The sequence below is a fragment of the Lethenteron reissneri genome, chromosome 69 (assembly GCF_015708825.2).
Source record: "Lethenteron reissneri isolate LAM-NWPU_2019-01 chromosome 69, ASM1570882v1, whole genome shotgun sequence".
NCBI lineage: Eukaryota > Metazoa > Chordata > Hyperoartia > Petromyzontiformes > Petromyzontidae > Lethenteron > Lethenteron reissneri.
In genome coordinates, this window is record NC_083847.1 from 2194330 (window position 1) to 2214560 (window position 20231).

At 44.5% G+C, this 20231-nt stretch overlaps 1 protein-coding gene across 4 annotated transcripts in view; it reads left to right on the forward strand.

Moving 5' to 3' along the window:
- The first annotated feature begins 2078 nt into the window (after nt 1–2078).
- LOC133360730 (interferon-induced very large GTPase 1-like) overlaps nt 2079–20231 on the forward strand; it is a 112606-nt gene continuing 94453 nt past the window's right edge. For 3 of the 4 annotated variants that reach the window (XM_061579527.1, XM_061579529.1, XM_061579530.1), the window contains exons 1-2: nt 2085–2151; nt 19166–19462. In XM_061579527.1, the coding sequence (XP_061435511.1) occupies nt 2133–2151; nt 19166–19462 (316 nt within the window). In that variant the 5' untranslated portion in view covers nt 2085–2132. Of the gene's footprint in view, nt 2152–19165; nt 19463–20231 lie in introns of all 4 variants that reach the window. The other variant, XR_009757294.1, reaches the window with a different exon arrangement.

Sequence of the window (20231 nt, forward strand, 5' to 3'; positions counted from 1 at the left end):
GAGGAGATCAGCAGCGAAGCTACTATGGGACAGAGAAAGGCTACGGGAGCGACGGCAGCGTCGGCCGCCGAGCGGAGGGTCTCTGAGAGAGAGCCGTGTGGGAAAAGTATACGAACCCGAATAAAGGACACCAAGCCAGATACCGAGGTCGAGTCCTTTATTACACAAGAAAACAGGCATCTGTCTGTGGCTTTTCCTACCAAGAAATGTATTATATACCTGCCTGACACAGAGAGATAATTATGTTCCTTAAAATTCTAAAGATAACTTTTTTTCATTGGCTGAACAATCAATAAAAGTGCCTGATAAGTCAGTGAAGTGACTAGGCGGAGACTATGCACATAAGCCACATCCCATCGATGGGGGGTGGATAAAAATACCTCGTAAGAGCTGTCGACAATTTGCATGTCAACGTTAGCCTTATCTACTTCCGTGGATCTAAAAACAGACGGTCTATGGAAAAAAAGGAATGGGGTTTTCCTTAATCTTCAAGTATGGATTGGGTCTCATATGCGTTAGTGTATGAAAAAATATAGCTTTTGTCATATTTCTTTAATATTTCACAAAACCTCGGTGTATTTTTAATAATTGATTTATCAACGGCTAAGCTCTCAACGAACGATGCGCCTTCGGTCTCGCTTGCTGGCTTTTGCGTGTCGCTAATTAGTTTGTCAGGGCAGCTAGCTGGCAAAAAATGGCAGCTACAGTAGCTAACTAATTTCTGTTAACAAGCTGAATCATATTGGCAGCTAGCTAGGAATAATGGGCAGCTAGCTAAAATAAAGGAATAGCTAGTTATGGTAAATCAAATAACGAACGGCTTGCCATAATATGACGCCTTTCAAACTGTCCTGTTATGCAGAATGAACTGACTTGTTGGTGAATTTTGTACCATGTCACAGCATATTGTTGAGTGCCAACCAGTGGCTCAGTTGTACAGAAGCGCTGTACTTTGAGAGGCTCTCGTTTTAAGCATGCATTGTATGTACCAAGGGGCCCCCAGGTGTTACGCTGGATGTGTGCACCGAGGGGCCTGGGGGCCCTAGTGGTCAGCTCACACTGTCAGCACCCAGGGGCCCTAGTGGTCAACTCACACTGTCAGCACCCAGGGGCCTGGGGACCGTAGTTGTCAGCTCACGCTTTAAGAACCGAGGGGCCTCACATTGTAAGCGCTGCGGGGCGTCGGGGGCCCTAGTGGTCAGCTCACGCTTTAAGCACCGAGGGGCCTCACATTGTTACAACTGCGGGGTCCGGGGGCTCTAGTGGTCAGCTCATGCTTTAAGCTTGGAGGGGCCCAGGAACCCTCACACTGTAGGTGCCGAGGGGCCCAGGGGCCCTAGTGGTCAGATCACACTTTAAGCCCCAGGGGCCTAGGGGCCCTAGTGGTCAGCTCACTGTTTAAATGCCAAGGGGTCTGGGGGCTGTCACACTGTAAGCACCGAGGGGTCTGGAGGGCAGTAGTGGTGAGCTCACATTTTAAACACCAAGGGGTCTGGGGGCCCTCACATTGTAAGCACTGAGGGGTCTGGGGGGCCCTAGTGGTTAGCTCACGCTACAAGCACCCAGGGACGTAGTGATCAGCATGCGCTGTGCGCACTGAGGGCCCGTTCAACTTCCTTGTGAAGTCTTGGGCCACGCACCGCACGCGGCCTGAGGCTTGGAGGCCCCCTGGCAGTCCGAGGCCCCGGGCACTGGCCCCACGAGCCCGGTCCGTAATCCAGCCTTGCCGGCACACCACGGTCGCGACGCTGTTTTAATATCTGACACCCTACGCTATGTTTCTTTTCCACCCAACACTTTGCTCCGCTCCCGAAATGTTCCTCTGTCACTATGTAGCTTATTCCAGGCCCCAATTGCCCTCACTACAGCAAACCAAATGTTTTAACTCGTACTCACTATGCTGCTGGCTCCTCCTTCCCCTCGTTCTTCACCTGTCACCTGATTCCCCTTACCCAAGCTCCACACCCTGCCTCGAAAGCCATCCCTCTCTGACTGTCACAGGGTGTGTGGGAGGGGTTATGATTGGGTGAAATGCTATATAAACTCCTCCATAACATATTGGTTGCATCAGTGTGCTTCGAGCACTGAAGACTGCATGGCAAGTCATTGAAAAATCACGACTAGATACTGTGATGCATACAGGTGACTCAGGTGAGTGAAAATTAAATGCAGTTCAGTCAGTGGTGCCTGTATTGTATGTGTGAAACAGGTAATATTGATACATATATACATCAGTCAGGTGGAAGTTGAGGAAAAAAAAGGTGTTTTTGCCTATGTATGAGCATATATAAACACGTATTTGAAAAATTATTAAATTTATAAACAATGTTGATTAAAAGTTTAGAGGACGTGCCAATGTGTCTTTAATTGCTTTTCAAAGTAAAAAAAATATATAAATGTATGTATTTTATAACTTTGAAAAAAGAAAATAAAGAAAATCACAAAAATCTCCTACCTTTCCTTGTGTAAAAGTCTTGTGAGATTTTCTGTGGGGCAATCAGTGTCAATAACACTGTGGCCTTTAAATAAGAATATATATATATCAAAGTTAGTAGTTTAGTGCGTGTGTAGTGGGTCAATGAGAGAGGAAACTTATATGAGGCAACAGGTTTTTTAACAATCATTTTCCCGCATATAACCCGTGGGGTATACCAATTTTTACAAACAAAACAAGACCCTTTGGGGTATATGAAGGTGCGGGCTATCCCAAAAAGATTTTATACGTGTGACATGTCATAACTCGTTTAATTTTTTAATGGTAGGACTATCCACTATGCAACACTTACCTTTGACTAAAGCACTGATGAATACACCACTCACTCTAAAATTGCACGTGTTATCACGTTTTAAATTATTCGAATTGTTTGTACAATGAAACGACAATGTTTAAAGTGGGCACACCTTGTTTACCACAATACTTTCAGTGCTGTAGAGGGGTGCGAAAGTTTCAGCTGACGCTATGGATTGCACAATGGAAAGGGCCTTAACAAGCATCTTCCAGACGTGGAATCATAATTGCTGAGTCCCTTAGGCCGCTGCTCTTGGCTGAGCACTATAAGTCACGACCAGAGCTATTGTCTGCGCAGTGCGCAATCTACCAGTGCTAAAACTGTTCAGGGGTAACTACTGGTCCAGTAGCTGTAATATGATGAGGTCGAATGCTGGTAAGCCTAACAGTACGCTTACTTACCTACCAGTTATGTGTTACTTATTTATTGGATTTTTACTTTTGTTACTTATTTACTGTTTTAAGTTCACTCGTTTCCGGTTAGTTTGTTTTCTTTGTGCACGTTATGATTTTAATGGATAACAATTGATAGTGGAATGTATTACAAATGTAAACTTTGTATTAATATGATGTAATTATGCTGCAGTAACGACGTTAAAGATATGAATGCATGCGGGGTATATTGAGGTGCGGGCTATCTGAAATTTGTTTTACACAAAACGCTATTTTTGCGGGGTATATGCGTCTGCGGGTTATATGCATGCGGGCAATATACGGGAAAATACGGTAAACACAGAGGGGTACGGCCCCTCACACCCGATACACTATGGAGAGTGTGCCCTCCAGACGAATACGTCTCTCACTGGCTAATCTATAAGTTATCCTTGAGTGAAGCTTGGATCTTCACTGGTATATAAGCTGAGCCGTCCCTTGCCTGGGGTACGGCACTGCCCTTGGACTCTTCAATCTTCAGGAGCTTCTTGTCTTCAGCCGGACGACGACTGACTTGGACAGTTCAGGGTCCTATTTTTATCCTCGGCCCGTGGCTTGCTCCGCCCTAGCCACGCCTTCCTTCCGAACCTTCGAGAAGGATCTGGGAGTGATGTCATCCCCCAGCCCCCCTCCTGGGGTCTATCCTTTAACATAACAATCCATAGGGTAACCGTTGGGTCCTATGGCCAAGTCTCACATACTGGGGCTCAGCCCCTCGATTGCCCCCTATCGGTATATAGCCGTTACTACCGGCAACTGCATAGGAACGCCACATCTTTGCCAAATAGCACCTTCACACGTGTCACAAGGTACTCGCATACAAAATGTAACGCTCTTTCTTTATGGCCTCATGGTTGGCCAAATTTTTTTTAAAATATGGATGTTAACACAAATACGTTTTTAAATATTAAAACAAATGAATATTGAATGACAATTGAATTAAATTATTTATCCGCGATTCCTGCAGCTTTAACCCACGGAAATAGAAACCATTATCAACCACAGGGGTGATTGTATCCCATTATTTAGCAATTCTACAAATAAAACTTAACCCTATTCCGTTGGTTTACATAGTAATTTTTTTAATTATTGTACAATATCAGTTGCAGTGATTGTATAATGCTGTCTTGTTTTTTATGTTTTAAAGTATAAGTACATGCGAAACTGTTGGTATAATTTTTCCGGTGAGTGGTACATTCCGAACAGCGCAACAGCAACGGTGAGTAATGTGGATCAAAGCAGATACCGGTAATGCGATTTATTTTTACAGATGTTAATTTGGCATTATTTGACTGACATATTAGAATCATAATTATTATTTATACTGCAGGAGGAATCGGATGAGCAAAAAAGCTCTTATTCACAGATTTCCAGTGGGGCGGGTAAAAACGTTACAACAAACAGTACAAAAACATGATAGTAGTGCAAGTAAAAGGAAAGTAAATACATTTCCCAAACACATGTATGTATAAAAGTTAGTAGTTTTGTGCGTGTGTTTACAATCGGAGATTGCCAGAAAGTGCCTGTTTTATACTCGACGACACAAAATGTATCAGTCTTTGGAAATACGTGGTCAACCAGGTTTCGTGTCTAACTGTATTGTTGAGTTCGTGTCTCCCATCTTCTTGCTGTATTTGCTTCTTGTCCTTGTTTTTACTTCTCGCCAATCCCAGCCCTTTCCCTTTAACGGATTATTTTTGTTTTCCCATTCAACACTTATTCTCCACTCCCTTTAAAGCCTGCCTCCCGACCAATCACCGTGGAAGACTTTTTCCCCCAATAGGAGACCGTTGTATATTTTTAAAAATCTGTTTAGGCTGCATATGGCTTAATTATTCGGTCATTACAATGTGTAGTGAGTCACCTGAGAGAATAATAGTAGGAGGCAACACACGTTTATTCTACACCTTAGACACTTGTTCACACACAGGATGACTATAACTGGGTCAGGACAGCCGGCATGCTGCCTGACCACGGAGACGACGACGTAGCATGACGGGTTCCATTCCAATGACAGACAGTCCTGATCCAGACTCGGGTCTTCCCTTTTGTGCCCCCTGGCGTGGCCTGGCTCCGCCCTCGGCCACACCCCCTTTTTGGATTGGACATGTGGGGCTATACCCCACGTGTCCCCTCGGTCACCTTTGCCCCATATCCCTTACCCCAGCCCATCATGTGCCCTGTTAGCCGGCCCGGCTGCTACATCCTCATATGCCCCTTTCTGCCAGCAGCCAGCACTATGCACCCTAGTGACCCATTTCGTGGCATTGCATGCTCTGCTGGCAGAACGGCTGCTACACCCTGCTCTGCTGGCAGGTCGGCTGTCACGCCAACAATTCCCGTCCATGTCAGCAAACAGCACAATGCGCCGTAGTGACCCATTCTATGTCACTACACATGTACTGTATCTGTATCATGTTGTGGCAAAGGGCGCATGAGTGTGCAATGTTGATACATAGGTGCCTTTGTTGCACAGCATTAATGGTTGAAACCTCAATGTGTATTTTATTTCTCAACGATGTATCACTTGTGACTTTACTTCGACAACTAACACTTTTTATTTTCTCATAATACCCTCACCATTTACTGTCTACAGCTCAGCTATTTTACATGGTGAGGGTATGCAACAATATTACACACACATTCTAGATTTGAAGCTTTCGTGACTGCAAGGATTCATATTCTTAGGTTTTTTCGGTAAAGTCACGTAGGTAAAACATCAAAATTATTTATTTTATTTTATTTTTATTAATTTTGATGTTTTACCTACGTGACTTTACGGAAAAAACCTAAGAATATTACACACATTTATTATATCTGAGCTATGTACAGTAGATAGTGTGATGTGTAATATTTCAAAACAACCTCATTCCTTGGGTCCAGGTAACGGGGCCCCACAGCTAGTATACAGTGAGGGAAAAAGTATTTGATCCCCTGCTGATTTTGTACGTTTTCCCACTGACAAAGAAATGATCAGTCTATAATTGTAATGGTAGGTTTATTTTAACAGTGAGACAGAATAACAACAAAAAAATCCAGAAAAACGCATGTCAAAAATTGATTTGCATTTTAATGAGGGAAATAAGTATTTGACCCCCTCTCAATCAGAAAGATTTCTGGCTCCCAGGTGTCTTTTATACAGGTAAAGAGCTGAGATTAGGAGCACACTATTAAAGGGAGTGCTCCTAATCTCAGCTTGTTACCTGTGTAAAAGACACAGAAGCAATCAATTAATCGGATTACAAACTCTCCACCATGGCCAAGACCAAAGAGCTATCCAAGGATGTCAGGGACAAGATTGTAGACCTACACAAGGCTGGAATGGGCTACAAGACCATCGCCAAGCAGCTTGGTGAGAAGGTGACAACAGTTGGTGCGATTATTCGCAAATTAAAGAAACACAAAACTGGCAATCTCCCTCAGCCTGGGGCTCCATGCAAGATCTCACCTCGTGGAGTTGCAATGATCATGAGAACGGTGAGGAATCAGCCCAGAACTACACGGGAGGATCTTGTCAATGATCTCAAGGCAGCTGGGACCATCGTCACCAAGAAAACAGTTGGTAACACACTGAAATCCTGCCCCCCTGCTCAAGAAAGCACATATACATGCCCGTCTGAAGTTTGCCAATGAACATCTGAATGATTCAGAGGACAACTGGGTGAAAGTGTTGTGGTCAGATGAGACCAAAATGGAGCTCTTTGGCATCAACTCAACATTTTTGGAGGAGGAGGAATGCTGCCTATGACCCCAAGAACACCATCCCCACCGTAAAACATGGAGGTGGAAGCATTATGCTTTGGGGGTATTTTTCTGCTAAGGGGACAGGACAACTTCACCGCATCAAAGGGACGATGGACGGGGCCATGTACCGTCAAATCTTGGGTGAGAACCTCCTTCCCTCAACCAGGGCATTGAAAATGAGTCGTGGATGAGTATTCCAGCATGACAATGACCCAAAACACACGGCCAAGGCAACAAAGGAGTGGCTCAAGAAGAAGCACATAAAGGTCCTGGAGTGGCCTAGCCAGTCTCCAGACCTTCATCCCATAGAAAATCTGTGGAGGGATTTGAAGGTTCGAGTTGACAAACGTCAGCCTCGAAACCTTAATGACTTGGAGAAGATCTGCAAAGAGAAGTGGGACAAAATCCCTCCTGGGATGTGTGCAAAGCTGGTGGCCAACTACAAGAAACGTCTGACCTCTGTGATTGCCAACAAGGGTTTTGCCACCAAGTACTAAGTCATGTTTTGCAGAGGGGTCAAATACTTATTTCCCTCATTAAAATGCAAATCAATGTATAACATTTTTGACATGCGTTTTTCTGGATTTTTGTTGTTATTCTGTCTCTCACTGTTCAAATAAACCTACCATTAAAATTATAGACTGATAATTTCTTTGTCAGTGGGCAAACGTACAAAATCAGCAGGGGATCAAATACTTTTTTCCCCTCACTGTACATCTAATGTGATGTTTTGGGAAATGGCGCTTCACTCATCAAAGATCCATTTATCATTCTCAAAAATTGTTATGCATTGATCATTTACCCATCAAGGATGTGCATTCTAACCCACGACCATGATCTAACCAAGTTAGAAAATCAGCCAATTAAAAAGCTTACATTTTGTTTCAGGATTATTGACTATAGTTTCATACATGAGCACGGTGGGGAAATTGATGAGTCAATGCAACCCAAGGTCTCGCTGGTGCGGCAGGGGTCAGCCTGAGAGAGCTCCCATCTCCTGCTGGTACTTACGCGCTGTCGTCGCTCGTTGCCGTTAACGACTCCACTGAGGATGGGTGACGTGGCCCTGTGCCCGCAGCCGGGACTGACCACTGACTCGGCGGAGCTGACCTTGGCGCACCTCCAAGTCCTCGTCAATCCATGATGCAGTTTTGGTTAGATCGCATAAATGTAAATGTGTCGTAAACTCAGCAAATCAAGGTTTTGTCACGTGAACAATGTGCCAATTAGTTACTACTTCAGCACACCATATTCCCATCTCCCATATCGTTGAATACCCCTTCCCCTGAGTGCCCGGAATCCCATAGCTCCACGGCCAGGTCGCGACGGGTGGTGGCCTAGCCTCCGCACACGAGAGGGAGCCCCCCCCCCGCCACCCTCAGGCCTTTCATCTCCCTCGCTACCTGGAGACTCAGCCAACTCCCCATAGGAGCCTCGGGGGGGAGGCGTAGTTGATTGCTGGAGGTGATCCATGCTACGTGAGTACAGCAGAAATAAAAACAAAAGATCAAAAGTCGATATTGGAGCAAGGGAACGAGTACAGGGTCATTCAGGAATACTGCACAACTAACAAGCGAGGTATTAAACGGTCGCGAATGAAACCTATAATAATAAAAAACAGTGCAAATATGTATCTGTTTATATGTTTAACCTCTTTCGCACTGGGCATACCCAACCATGCTAAAACAATGAGAGCAACATGCGCCAGAAGAAAGTTAGGCGAGCAAGTTCGCTATTTTAGTATAACAGTGACAAACACAAGAACATCGAAAAAAAGCATGTGGGAGCAAGAGGCGTCATAAATAAAGTTAGATACAGGTGCAAATATGATATTTATCTGGTTGCCTAATAGGGAAATAAAAATGGGGAGTTGAAGGGAGGGAACCAAGCTATAGATGAGTGGCAAGAGTATTCCAGAAACGTGGAACAGCAATGCATACAGCAAAGTTTTAGCCAATGGAAATGTTCCAAAGGAATAAGGAGGCACTTTTGAAGCTACAGGAAGGATTTAGAGGAACTGGGTTATCTTTTAGGTATCGGTAGTTGGCAGATTTGTTTAAGAGGACGCTGAGGATGAAGACTACCCAGTGTTCGTCTCTCCGGATATCTACAGGGGCATATGTAAGTTAATATACTGGATGCAATGATGGGTGTCAAGGAAAAACAGAGTAAAGTGGTATAATGGAATGAGACGTTTTGAGGTAGATTCAGAAGATATGCAGTAGATAGTGTCACAATAATTAAATATGGGCAGGATGGTGGGTTTAACTATATTCAGGTGCAGTCGAGGAGGATAAACGCATTTGTTTTTGTATCGGAATGCAATTTTGGTTTCATCTTTATAGCCATGTGGTCAATATGGGTGCTTAAAGGCAGTTTCAAGCCTAGATATTTACAGTTGTAAATCTGCTCAAAACGTGAGATTCCTGAGCCACAATAGGTATAGAGACACTTTGGGGCAGCTAAAGAATAACATAACTATCTTTTTTTGTGTTGAGGACCCGTTGTAGGGCATTAAGTTGAATATTAATGTTCTTTGGGTCTTTCAGTAAAGACACATAGCTAGAAAAATAATAAAGTATCACGACGTTTCGATCGCAACACAAGCAATCGTTATCAGGTGAAAAAATAGCGGGAGAGCTGCTGAGGCAGGATGTTATAAAGGTTTGAGATGGGTGTCGCCCAAGGGTCATAAGCAAGGTGGGCGGGGCTAGTGATGCAATTTGCATGTAAATGTAAGATCGATTAATGAAAATAGCATGTTAAAGTCAATGAGAAATAGCAAATTAAAGTCGTGTCTATGTATAACAAAAGCAGCCGTGTCGGCAGTTGCATGGCTATATGTAACAAAAACAGCCATGTATACGGCTGTATGTCTATCATACAATGCTGCTTTTGTTACACATAGACACGGCTTTAATTTGCTATCTCTCATTGACTTTAACATACTATTCTCATTAATTTTGACTTGCAAATCCTTCTCAAACCTATATAACCCCTTGCTTGTGGCTGTTTTCACCATTTTTCGCCTGAAGATGGACGCTTGTGTTGTGTTCGACACACAGTGGTTTATTTTACTTTATTTCTACCTACGTGACTTTATCAACAGAACCAAAGAGAACAAACACAAGATCCAGGTTCGATTCAACACAGTACATAACATTCGTGATCTGATCCCATCTGTGAAGGATGTGATCCCAGACATGCAATACCCTGGTGTCTACAAGCTGAGATGTGGCTGCGGCAGTAGTTACATTGGGGAAACTAAGTGACATGTCTCGGACCATGTGCCTGAACATAAGGCAGATCTGAAACACAGTAGGACCAATACCTCAGCCGTGGCTGATAATTTTTTAGTGCTGTGGGCACACACGAAATAGATTTTTCCAAGACAAAGGTACTCTGCAAACCCACTGGCTAGCAGCAAAGATTCGTTCATGAAGCCATCCAGATATATAAATACAGACACAATTTCAACCAAGAAGATGGGTACAAACTGAGCAATCATTGGAAGGACGTTATTAACCAATTTAAGTCATAACTGGCTGTGATGCTTCCATCTTACTTGCCGATGTTAGTCGTTATTTTGGACTAACTGGTGTTACACAGGTTAAATGTCTTTACATTAACAGGTTAAATGTCTCACATAGCCAGCATTTCGCATTTTTTCTCGGTGGCTTTGCGATCTTACATTGACATGCTAATCTCTCACAATACAATGGCCACCTCTGCAGCCTCGTCGTCGTGGAGGTACCTCTCTCCGATCTTACATTTACTTGCAAATTGCATCACTAGCCCCGCACACCTCGCTTATGACACTTGGGCTACACCCATCTCAAAACTTTATAACATCCTGCCTCAGCAGCCTTCCCACTATTTTTTCACCTGATGATGATTGCTTGTGTTGGAATCAAAACGTCGTGATATTTTATTATTTTTCTATCTACGTGGCCTTACCAAAAGACATGAAAGCTTTAAGTCATTAAATTGAATGTTAAGATAATGTAGGTCATTTTATAGATACTGTTGTAACTCCTCCATGACATTTCCGGAGACCATCAGGTCAATGTTATCAGAAAATCAGTTAATGTCAGAGTGCAGATTGAACATGCCTAGAATTTTGATGTAGAGAAATCAGGATAGTGCCAAACTCCCTTGATTTATTATGGACAAAGACAATTTTTCTGTTAGATAAATAGTTGCAAATCCAGTGTATTGCGTTTAACACGTAGGCTTTCGCGACCAATATTATTCATAATATAGGTTTTCTTGGGTTAGATCGCATAAATATAAATAAACACACCACCATCAGACACAGCCAATTAGTAAGGTTTGTGATGTAAACACAACGTGCCAATTAGTTACTTCTTCGGTGTGTTGGAGAGTAAACCCAAAGAATTTACAATACGAGTACAACGTTTCGCTGGTGATTACAACCAGTTTCATCAGGCAATCTTCCAGAATAGTGAAGAACTCTTCCTATTTCCAATCTTGAATGTAGTAAGGTGATGTCATCACCATTAGGTGTGAAGATCAGAGGAAGATTAATGTAATCATATACGTTATAATGGATCATGTTAATTTGAGAATATTCAGCACATATTACCGGTTGGGTTAGTCACAGTTAATTAACATACTATAACCGAAATAAGCATGCAACTAAACCGTGTATCAGTTTAACACGTAGATTTTCGCGACCAATATTATTGTAGTGACATCGCGGGATGTCACTGTGCAGTGCCTGCTCTAGAGAGGCACAGTGTGTGGTGTAACGACATCGCGGATACCACAATGGTGTGGGTGTAGTACCGGCCCTAGAGGGGCCTGGTGAGTGCTGTTTGATAACACTTGGCATGCAGTGCCAAACCTACAGGACAGGGTGTGGGAGTGCTGGCCATAGGAATGAGGTTACTAAAGGCTATGGGACTCTGGTTGACCCGAAAGGACACGTGACCAGTTAAGTCTACAAAAGGTCCTCAAGTGGGGGCGAGGGGTGGTCACGTGGTCGGGGTCCAGATCCTGCTCAAGGATTCTGTAAGGTGGTCGTAGCAAAGGGTGGAGCCAGCCACACTGCAGAGGATATAAGCCGGGTCCCCCAGAGGCACCAGCGTTGTTGTTCATCCTGGAAGAAACCTTCGTCTATGTTCTACGTTTTCCGAGTCTCCAACATGTGTTAGCCTGGTGGTCACCACCATAGGTTGTTATTATGTTAAGCGAAAGTTACCCCGTGTGTTGGAATTAAATAAATGTGTTGCCTCCAAATTGTACGTCTGCGACTCAGTTTAACTCACTACAACTGGTGTCGGAAGTGGCCAAACGTTATTTTGTTAGCAAGATAGCCGAGTTAGGTTATGCTTACGCGACACAGACTACATACCAGGATGTCAGACGACGAGGACGATGAAGGCGTTATTCCTCAGACAGCCCCGGGGATGGCGACCCTGGAGAAAGGGAGTGAGGCGCTGTCGGTGGAGCATCACAACGACCATTCCAGCGACAGCTCACCGCCATGGGGGAGAGAGCGCCGCATATTCCGCTGCCACCTCGCGGGACTCCTCAAGGCCGTGGCTGCGATTGTCGCGGAGCTCGACCGCGAAGAGCCAGCGGTGGAGGAGAGAGCACCGGAGCTGCACAGGGTCGAGCATCCCGTCATCGTTTCCCACCAGCGGGAAATCTCCGTAGCCCGTGCAAACGGCCACCAAATCTGAGACTGTGTCGAGTTTGCCTGCTGACATTCCATCTCTCAGGTGATGACTACCCTTTGTTAACTAATTATCAGCTGCCAAAGGCGACTGGGTGGCCTTCAAGCGCCGGTTCCAGAGGAACTGTGACTTGACAGGGTGGACGGAGGCGGAGGCGCTGAGAGCACTGCCGCCATGCTTGACGACGATGCCTTAGCGGCATTCTCACCATCCCGCCGCCAGAGAGGGCCACGCTACAACAAGTCTTTGCTCAAATGGCGGCAATCTATGAACCGCCGTCAAACGTGCGCCATAAGTTCGCTGCACGTAAGAGGGGCGAGGCCGAGACACCCCTCGCCTTCCGTAGTGCACTATTGGTGCGAGCAAAAGCTGCCTTCCCGAAGATGGACCACGATGGAGTTGACTCGCTGGTCCTCGAGAGATTGTTGACGTTGGCAAAGGACCCCAACATCATCCTGCAGGCCATCGACGAAGACAATGTCTTATTTCAAGGTGGCAAGATGCATCCAGGTACACCTGCGCTTGCAATGCCTCGTAAGGCATGTGATACACCCGAAGATGTGGAGCCCGTCCAAACCTGCGTGTCGACCCAAGGCAGATGCCGGCGAGGGGACAGCATGGTGCGACGTGATGAACAACTTCGACGGAGAAAGACCTCTCCTCATTCTGGGAGCCGGCTCGTCATGTGATACAACTGCGGACTGCCAGGACGCATCTCATCAGGCTGCCAGGTGCCGCGATGATGCCTCCCTGGACCACCACAGTCATCCGCCCGACCATCCTCCACTCCACTATACCTGAAGGCGACACATCACACACTCGGCCCCTGAATCCATCTCACTCATCGTGTTCGGTCGGTTTTTCTTCTCGTCGTGTCGGTGCATGAGGGTTCACATTTTGCTTGGGCTGATTGGCCACTCCGACTGGGTCAGTGGTCAGAGTTGGCCCATAGAGTGGTTGCCACGACTGCAGGTTCATCCACTCTTATCGGAATGATAGAGGGAGTTGAAATCAGAATGCTCGTCAATGCTGGTGCGTCCGCCACTATCATTTCCGAGTAAATTTTTTTGATTTTGCCCCCTAAATGTCGTACCCTATGTCCCATCAAGGTTTTGCCGCAAATGGCGGCTCATTGGGCATCATTGGGAAAATAACAGCGGAGGTGTGTACGTGACTTTACCGAAAGAACCAAGAAGTTGACGGGACCAGTTTGGGTATTAACGTCCCTTCCTGTCCCTTGCTTGCTCAGGAATGACTTCTTGAGGAAGATGCTCTTGAAAATTTTTGATCGATCAAGGTTGCCTTGAGTTGCCATTGGGCCGTCGAATGGCTGTTTTCCCTTCTCCCACACGATTGTGCACGGCCAATGCTACTGTACAAGCGCTTGCGAGTAAGACCGTAAAGATTCCACCTGACGTGCAAATGTTGGTTCCTTAACGATTGCGGAAGCCGCTAGATCAGGAGGCGACTGCGGTAGGAATCCTCCTAGGACCCTCAAACAAAGCCATTCGTAGGTTGATGTTGGTGAAAACCCAGACTCTGGTATCCAATGACCAGGAACCATTCATTCAAGTCCTGAATGCAGGGTTGGAAAACATCGTTGGTGGTGTGGGGGTTGCGTAGAATACGAAGCCGCGACAGGTTTCGGATGAAAAATGGATGGATACACTTTGTTCCGAAAATTCTGAATTGTCCGAGTCCCAGAGGGAGGAGTTGAAGGCGATTTTGGGTGAATTCTCTGATGTATTTAGAAAGGGCAAATTTGACATTGGTGGCAGTACGCTTCTGAGTCACCACATCGATATGGGCGACGCCGCTCCTATCTGGCAGAACCCCTACTGGCTGAGCCCTATGTAAAAAGAACACGTACGGCTGGCGGTTTTCGAAATGTTGGCCGCAGATATCATTTTGCTGTCCACCAGTCCGTGGGGAGCCCCGATTGTACTTGTTAAAAAGCAGGATGGTAGTTTGTACTTCTGTGTTGACTTCCGTAAGCTTAATAAAATCTCTGTGGCTGACGCGTACCCTCTTCCTCGGATGGACAATTCCCAGGATGCTCTAGCAGGAGCACATTTTTTTTCGACTCTTGATCTCCTATCCGGATTTTGGCAGTTGCCCTTCGATTAATCATCTAAGCCCAAGACAGCCTTTCATACACCACAAGGCTTGTTTGAATTTAATTATCTTCCGATGGGTCTTCACTCCGCTCCAGCCTCGTTCCAGTGTTTTATGGAACTAGTTCTAGCGGGCCTCCAGTGGGACTCGTGTCTAACATATCTGGAGGATGTTATTGTTTTCAGCCTTACGTTTAAAGAACATCTGGAACGGTTACGTGCTGCCCTTCTTAAGATGCATGCGGCGAATCTCAAATTTAAACCACAGAAGTGTCACCTGCTCCAAAAATCGGTTCGGTATATTGGCCACATAGTCAGTAAATCAGGGGTACCGATGGACCCAGACAAAACCGTGTATGTTCGTACTTGGCCGACCCCCATGTCGGTGGGGGAGGTGCGGAGTTTCATTAGATTTGTGTCCTATTACCGCCATTTTGTCACCGGGTTAGCAACTATCACCAAACCTCTCCATGCCCTGACGGCAAAGGGTCAGAAGTTCCATTAGAGGTAGGAGGAGATGGCCGCATTTGTTGCTCTCCGGGATTGCTTGGTGAACGCCCCTCCCCTCCGCTACCCCGACTTTTCCTTGCCATTCGTCCTTGATATGGACTCTAGCAACACCGGAATTGGTGCTGTTCTGTCTCAAGTTGTTAATGGCGTCGAGAGTGTTGTGGCATATGGCAGAAGATTGCTGTTTCCGGCCGAACAACGGTACTGTGTCACACGCCGGGAACTTTTGGCTATTGTTTTTTTGTGCAACAGTATCGCCCTTATCTTTATGGCAGACGCTTTGAGGTGCGCTCTGGCCATGCAGCACTACAGCACGCACGCATATTGAGCAGCTGTCTTGCCAACTTTCACGTTGGTTGGAAGTCCTGCAGGATTATTCCTTTACTGTTTCCTATCACAAATGTATCCGACACATGAACGCGGATGCCCTGTCACGATTACCAACGAGCGACGGGTGCACTTGTTTCTCGGGCTCGGGGTGCTGCAAGGCGCCTGTCGAGGACTCGCCCAACCCCCCCCCCCCCCCCCTTTGCGGTGTCGGCCGAGGTTGACACCTCTGAGGAAGCCGACTGTCCTGTGGTATGTGATGCCGTTATTGGCTTGAACCATACCATGCGGAGTGGGGGCGCCTCCAGGTTGAGGATGCTTCCCTGTTTATGTTACGACGCCGGGTCAAGGAGATGGACGGGGGTGGGGATCGACGGGGTGTAGCCTCTGTCATCCTCGGAGGTGGGTTGCTCATGCATTGGGACGGAGGGTTGCGCCGTTACAACATTGTCGTGACCACTGCCCTAAGGGGTAAAGTCATCTGGGCTGTGCACGAACGACTGTTGCACCTGGGTGTGCATAAGATGCTAGCCACACTTAAGCTCGACTTCTTCTGGCCAGGCATGGCAGAAGATGTCGCTAATGTTTTGAAGGGGTGTGTGTGGTGCGCACGGCAGAAACCCCCGTCCAAACGCTGTTATCTATCCTTGCAATCCATTCAAGTTTCCAGCATAAATGAGCTGGTCGCTCTTGATATCCTTGGTCCATTTCCTACAACCCCTCGCGGCAATAAGTATTTACTGGTGGGCGTCAAATATATTTCGCGGTGGCCGATGGCCTGGCCTTTCGCCAACCACCCGTCTTCAGCTGCGATGTCTGCTGTGAGCAGCACAATGTCTGCTCCCTTGATTTTCACCTGAAGACGGGCGCTTGTGTTGCGTTCGAAACGTCGTGATTTATTTTATTTTATTTCTACCTACGTGACTTTACCGAAAGAACCAAAGAGTATGGATTCCTGCAGTCACGAAAGCTTCAAATCATTAATTGTATCTTTACCATGTGACCATGCAACCAAAGTGTCATCATATCTAAACCAAAAATATGGTTTTAATGTAATGTATTTGAGGCAAGTGCTCTTGTTTCAAAGATTTCCACGTACAGATTCAAACAGTCAAAATAACAAATCACATAAAGTCTGTGAAAGCTAACCAAACACTACACAAAGCTAGCGAATTATTATTACTAAAGAGAATACAGCACAACAGGAGTGAATTGTCTCACATTTCTGAATCTCTAAAGCACTTGCACTTACATATCAGCAATACTGTATTCAGAAATTATTGGAATATAATCGATACTATAACACACCAATCTGTAAACTTCAAAACCAACAATTCCCAACTAATAACCACATTGTTTTTTAAACAAAAACTGTAATGAACTAAACTAACACTGATTTAACCAGCGACATTTACGTTCTTTATAAAGGCTTAACTTTGCCGTTACCCCACGCACAATTCCAGTAGATGAGATAATTGCTGAGGTAGAATTAGCAGTAAGACACCTTCCACATAATGAGGCAGAGATGACTAGGCACAAGGTTGACAAAATAATTGAGAACAGCAAAGTACCAAAAATATGTGCCGTGCGGCCATCATGAGTGCTGTTCGCTAACAACAATTACCCCGATAGTATGTTAAAGCTATGGGAAATATTTTTTCTTTGTGTGTGCGTGTGAAAATGAGTGTATGTGCGTGTTAAATTGTAAGAGTTTACTGATGAGTAGCGCTCTTCTCATAATTAAATCCTCGCGGGTTCCTGCTAGTTACCTAATACGCTTCCAAGCAGCACTGAGCCTATGGCTATCAGAACGGTTAAAATAATTTTTGAATGCCAAAACTAAATAAAACAATACAAATGTTGAACTGTATCAAGTCATTAAAATACCGTACATTGCAGAAGTAACTGATAAACTTGCCACATATTTTTGGAAAAAAATAAAATCCGAGTGAGATTTGTCACAGTACATATATTACAAAAACTAATATCTCATACGGAAGATAAATTACCGAAGCTATCAACAGACGGTGTGAACTGGATTCAGTGCTCCTGTGGCCAATGCTATGTTAGACAGACGGGACGACAGCTTAGCATAAGATGAATAGAACACCAAAGAAATATAATATACTCACAAACACAACTGTAAGTAGTTGCAAAACATGCTTGCCAACATGATTTTGATAATATTGATGTGTTGTGTAAAACGAATTATTACTGGTCAAGACTAATTATAGAATCTATTGAAATTGAGGTAATGCGACAGTGATGATGTCACCGTGACTCTGTTTAAGAACAAAAATAGGAAGAAGTCTTCACAATTCTTGGAAATTGCCTGATGAAGCTGGTTATAATCACCAGGGAAACGCCACTCAAGTTGCAAATGCTGTGGTTCATGCTCCAACACAACGGTGTGCTGAAGTTGTAACTAATTGGCACGTTTTGTTTACATGAAAAACCTTGCTAATCGGCTGTCAGGTGGTGGTGGGGTTATGACCAGTTTATTGCAGAATTTGAACAAAATAGGAATTTTAGGCTTTGCAACATTGTACCGTGATTCACACTGTCAAATGCTCTAGACATATTTGGGAATTAGATGGCAACAATGATGAACATAGTTTTTTTAGGTGGAAATGTATGGTGCAAAAGAAGTTCAACATACATACACATATATATAAACTTCACGTAACTTTAAGCCATGTAACCACACCCATTGTGTACTTTGGTGTTGTGTACCCCCAAGAGAGGTCACACGTACCTCCAGTGGTACATGTACTACAAGTTAGAACAGCCCTGAAAGAAGATGTTATTAGGTATCAAATTTCGAATTATAAGCACAATTGTGGTTTAACTCACTGTTGTAATTTTAAAAGATATAAAATCGTACATGTAATCGTGTTTGTATTTTTAAAAGTTAAACAAACGTGATGTAACATGTCTTAAGAAGTCCAACAATTACTTGCATTTAAATTGCGCCCATAATGTGACAAATGACTAAGACCACAAATGTCACTTGATGGCACTTTTTGCACTTTTGTGCCATAAAGGGACTCCTTTTAGAAAATTAGAATGAAAATCAACAAACCAATTTGTTATGCCATTTGGATTTGACAATTTACTGATTACGCTTATAGAACAAACACTGCATTTTATAAAAAAAATCCGTGGGGAAATGTTCGCTGGAAATTACAACTAGAGACAGAAAACTAGGCACATGGATTCGAGAACAAAATGCAAATGTTATCAATTCTGTGGACTAAATGGACTTGGGCAGGATTCACCGCTAAAAGGAACGATAGCAAATATTCGACAATGTTGGCACCAAGAGCTTGGATAATGTCAGAGATTGTGAGAATAATGGTGATAGAGTGATGAGATGAGCTGGTATGCAAAAAAGACAGATTGTAGCATCACAACGTTAATGCTCTGTTCAGCAAATAGAAATGGCTGATTCATATGAATAATTTTTGTATTTTGCAATTCATTCTATTGAATAAGTGAAGCAGAAACCTAACTTATTCAACTGTTGTGCTCCCTTTGTAATTGAACAGACACTGCAGAAGATGATTCTTATTGGCGGGACGTGATCCGCGGAAGCAAAAGAAAACTGATAGAATGGATCAGCGAAGAGCCCTCCGACTTGCTGGATGAACTGGACAGTAAAGAACTAATTCACCGAGACGTTTATAAACAGGTTAAGGAAATCAGTGACTCTAAGAAGCAGTCTCGCTTCCTGCTCGACCACTTCATTGACAGCCAAGAGGAGAATTGCAAGAATTTTCTGCAATCGCTTAGAGATGTGAAAAATAATTACCATCCGGAGCTTCAGGATTGGATTGAAAATCTCGGTAAGTACCCATTTCAAGTGTGAAATATAAATCTCCCCTAATAGAAAAAAATAGCCATTACATAGCATTAAATTGTTACGTTAATTTAACCAAGCATCTGCTTGACCCCTATCAACCGGGATTCAGATAATGGAATTTCACGGATGCTGCTTTGTTTAGGGTGGTAAATGACCTGTGGAACTCTGCTGGCCACAGTTTCATTTGGGGTTCCTCAAAAAACGACACTCGGAACGATTTGGCTCCACTTGGAGCTATGCTTCGATTTCTGGGGTTTTACTCCCACTGTTAGAGACGACACTGACATATAATTTCAGCTGAGACCTGACTGCATCAGTGACATATATACTTTTATCATCACTCATAGCTTCTTGTTTGCAGAAGATTTTTCTTCAACTAAAATGGTAACAAGACTCAAGTCCTTCTTTTTGACTGTCCTCATGAGTTGACCAAAATTGTGTATTGTCTTCAAAAATTACTCACACCGACATGTTGTAACAAGTCACCTGCTTACACTTAATTCACCTGTTCTTGCGACAGTTATAGGCACTCCTATAACTATCTGTACGGTCACATATACTTGACTTTTCCCCGCTATTATCTATTCTGCACCTCATTTATCCTGCACTCAGCAGCTCTGCTCTCAGCGACTCGGCACAGTAACTTTGCACTCAGCGACTCTGCACACAGCAGCTTCGCACTCAGCATCTCTGCATCTCCACTGCTGCCCTCACCTATGCTCCCTCATACCTGCTCACCCATCTGCCCCGGG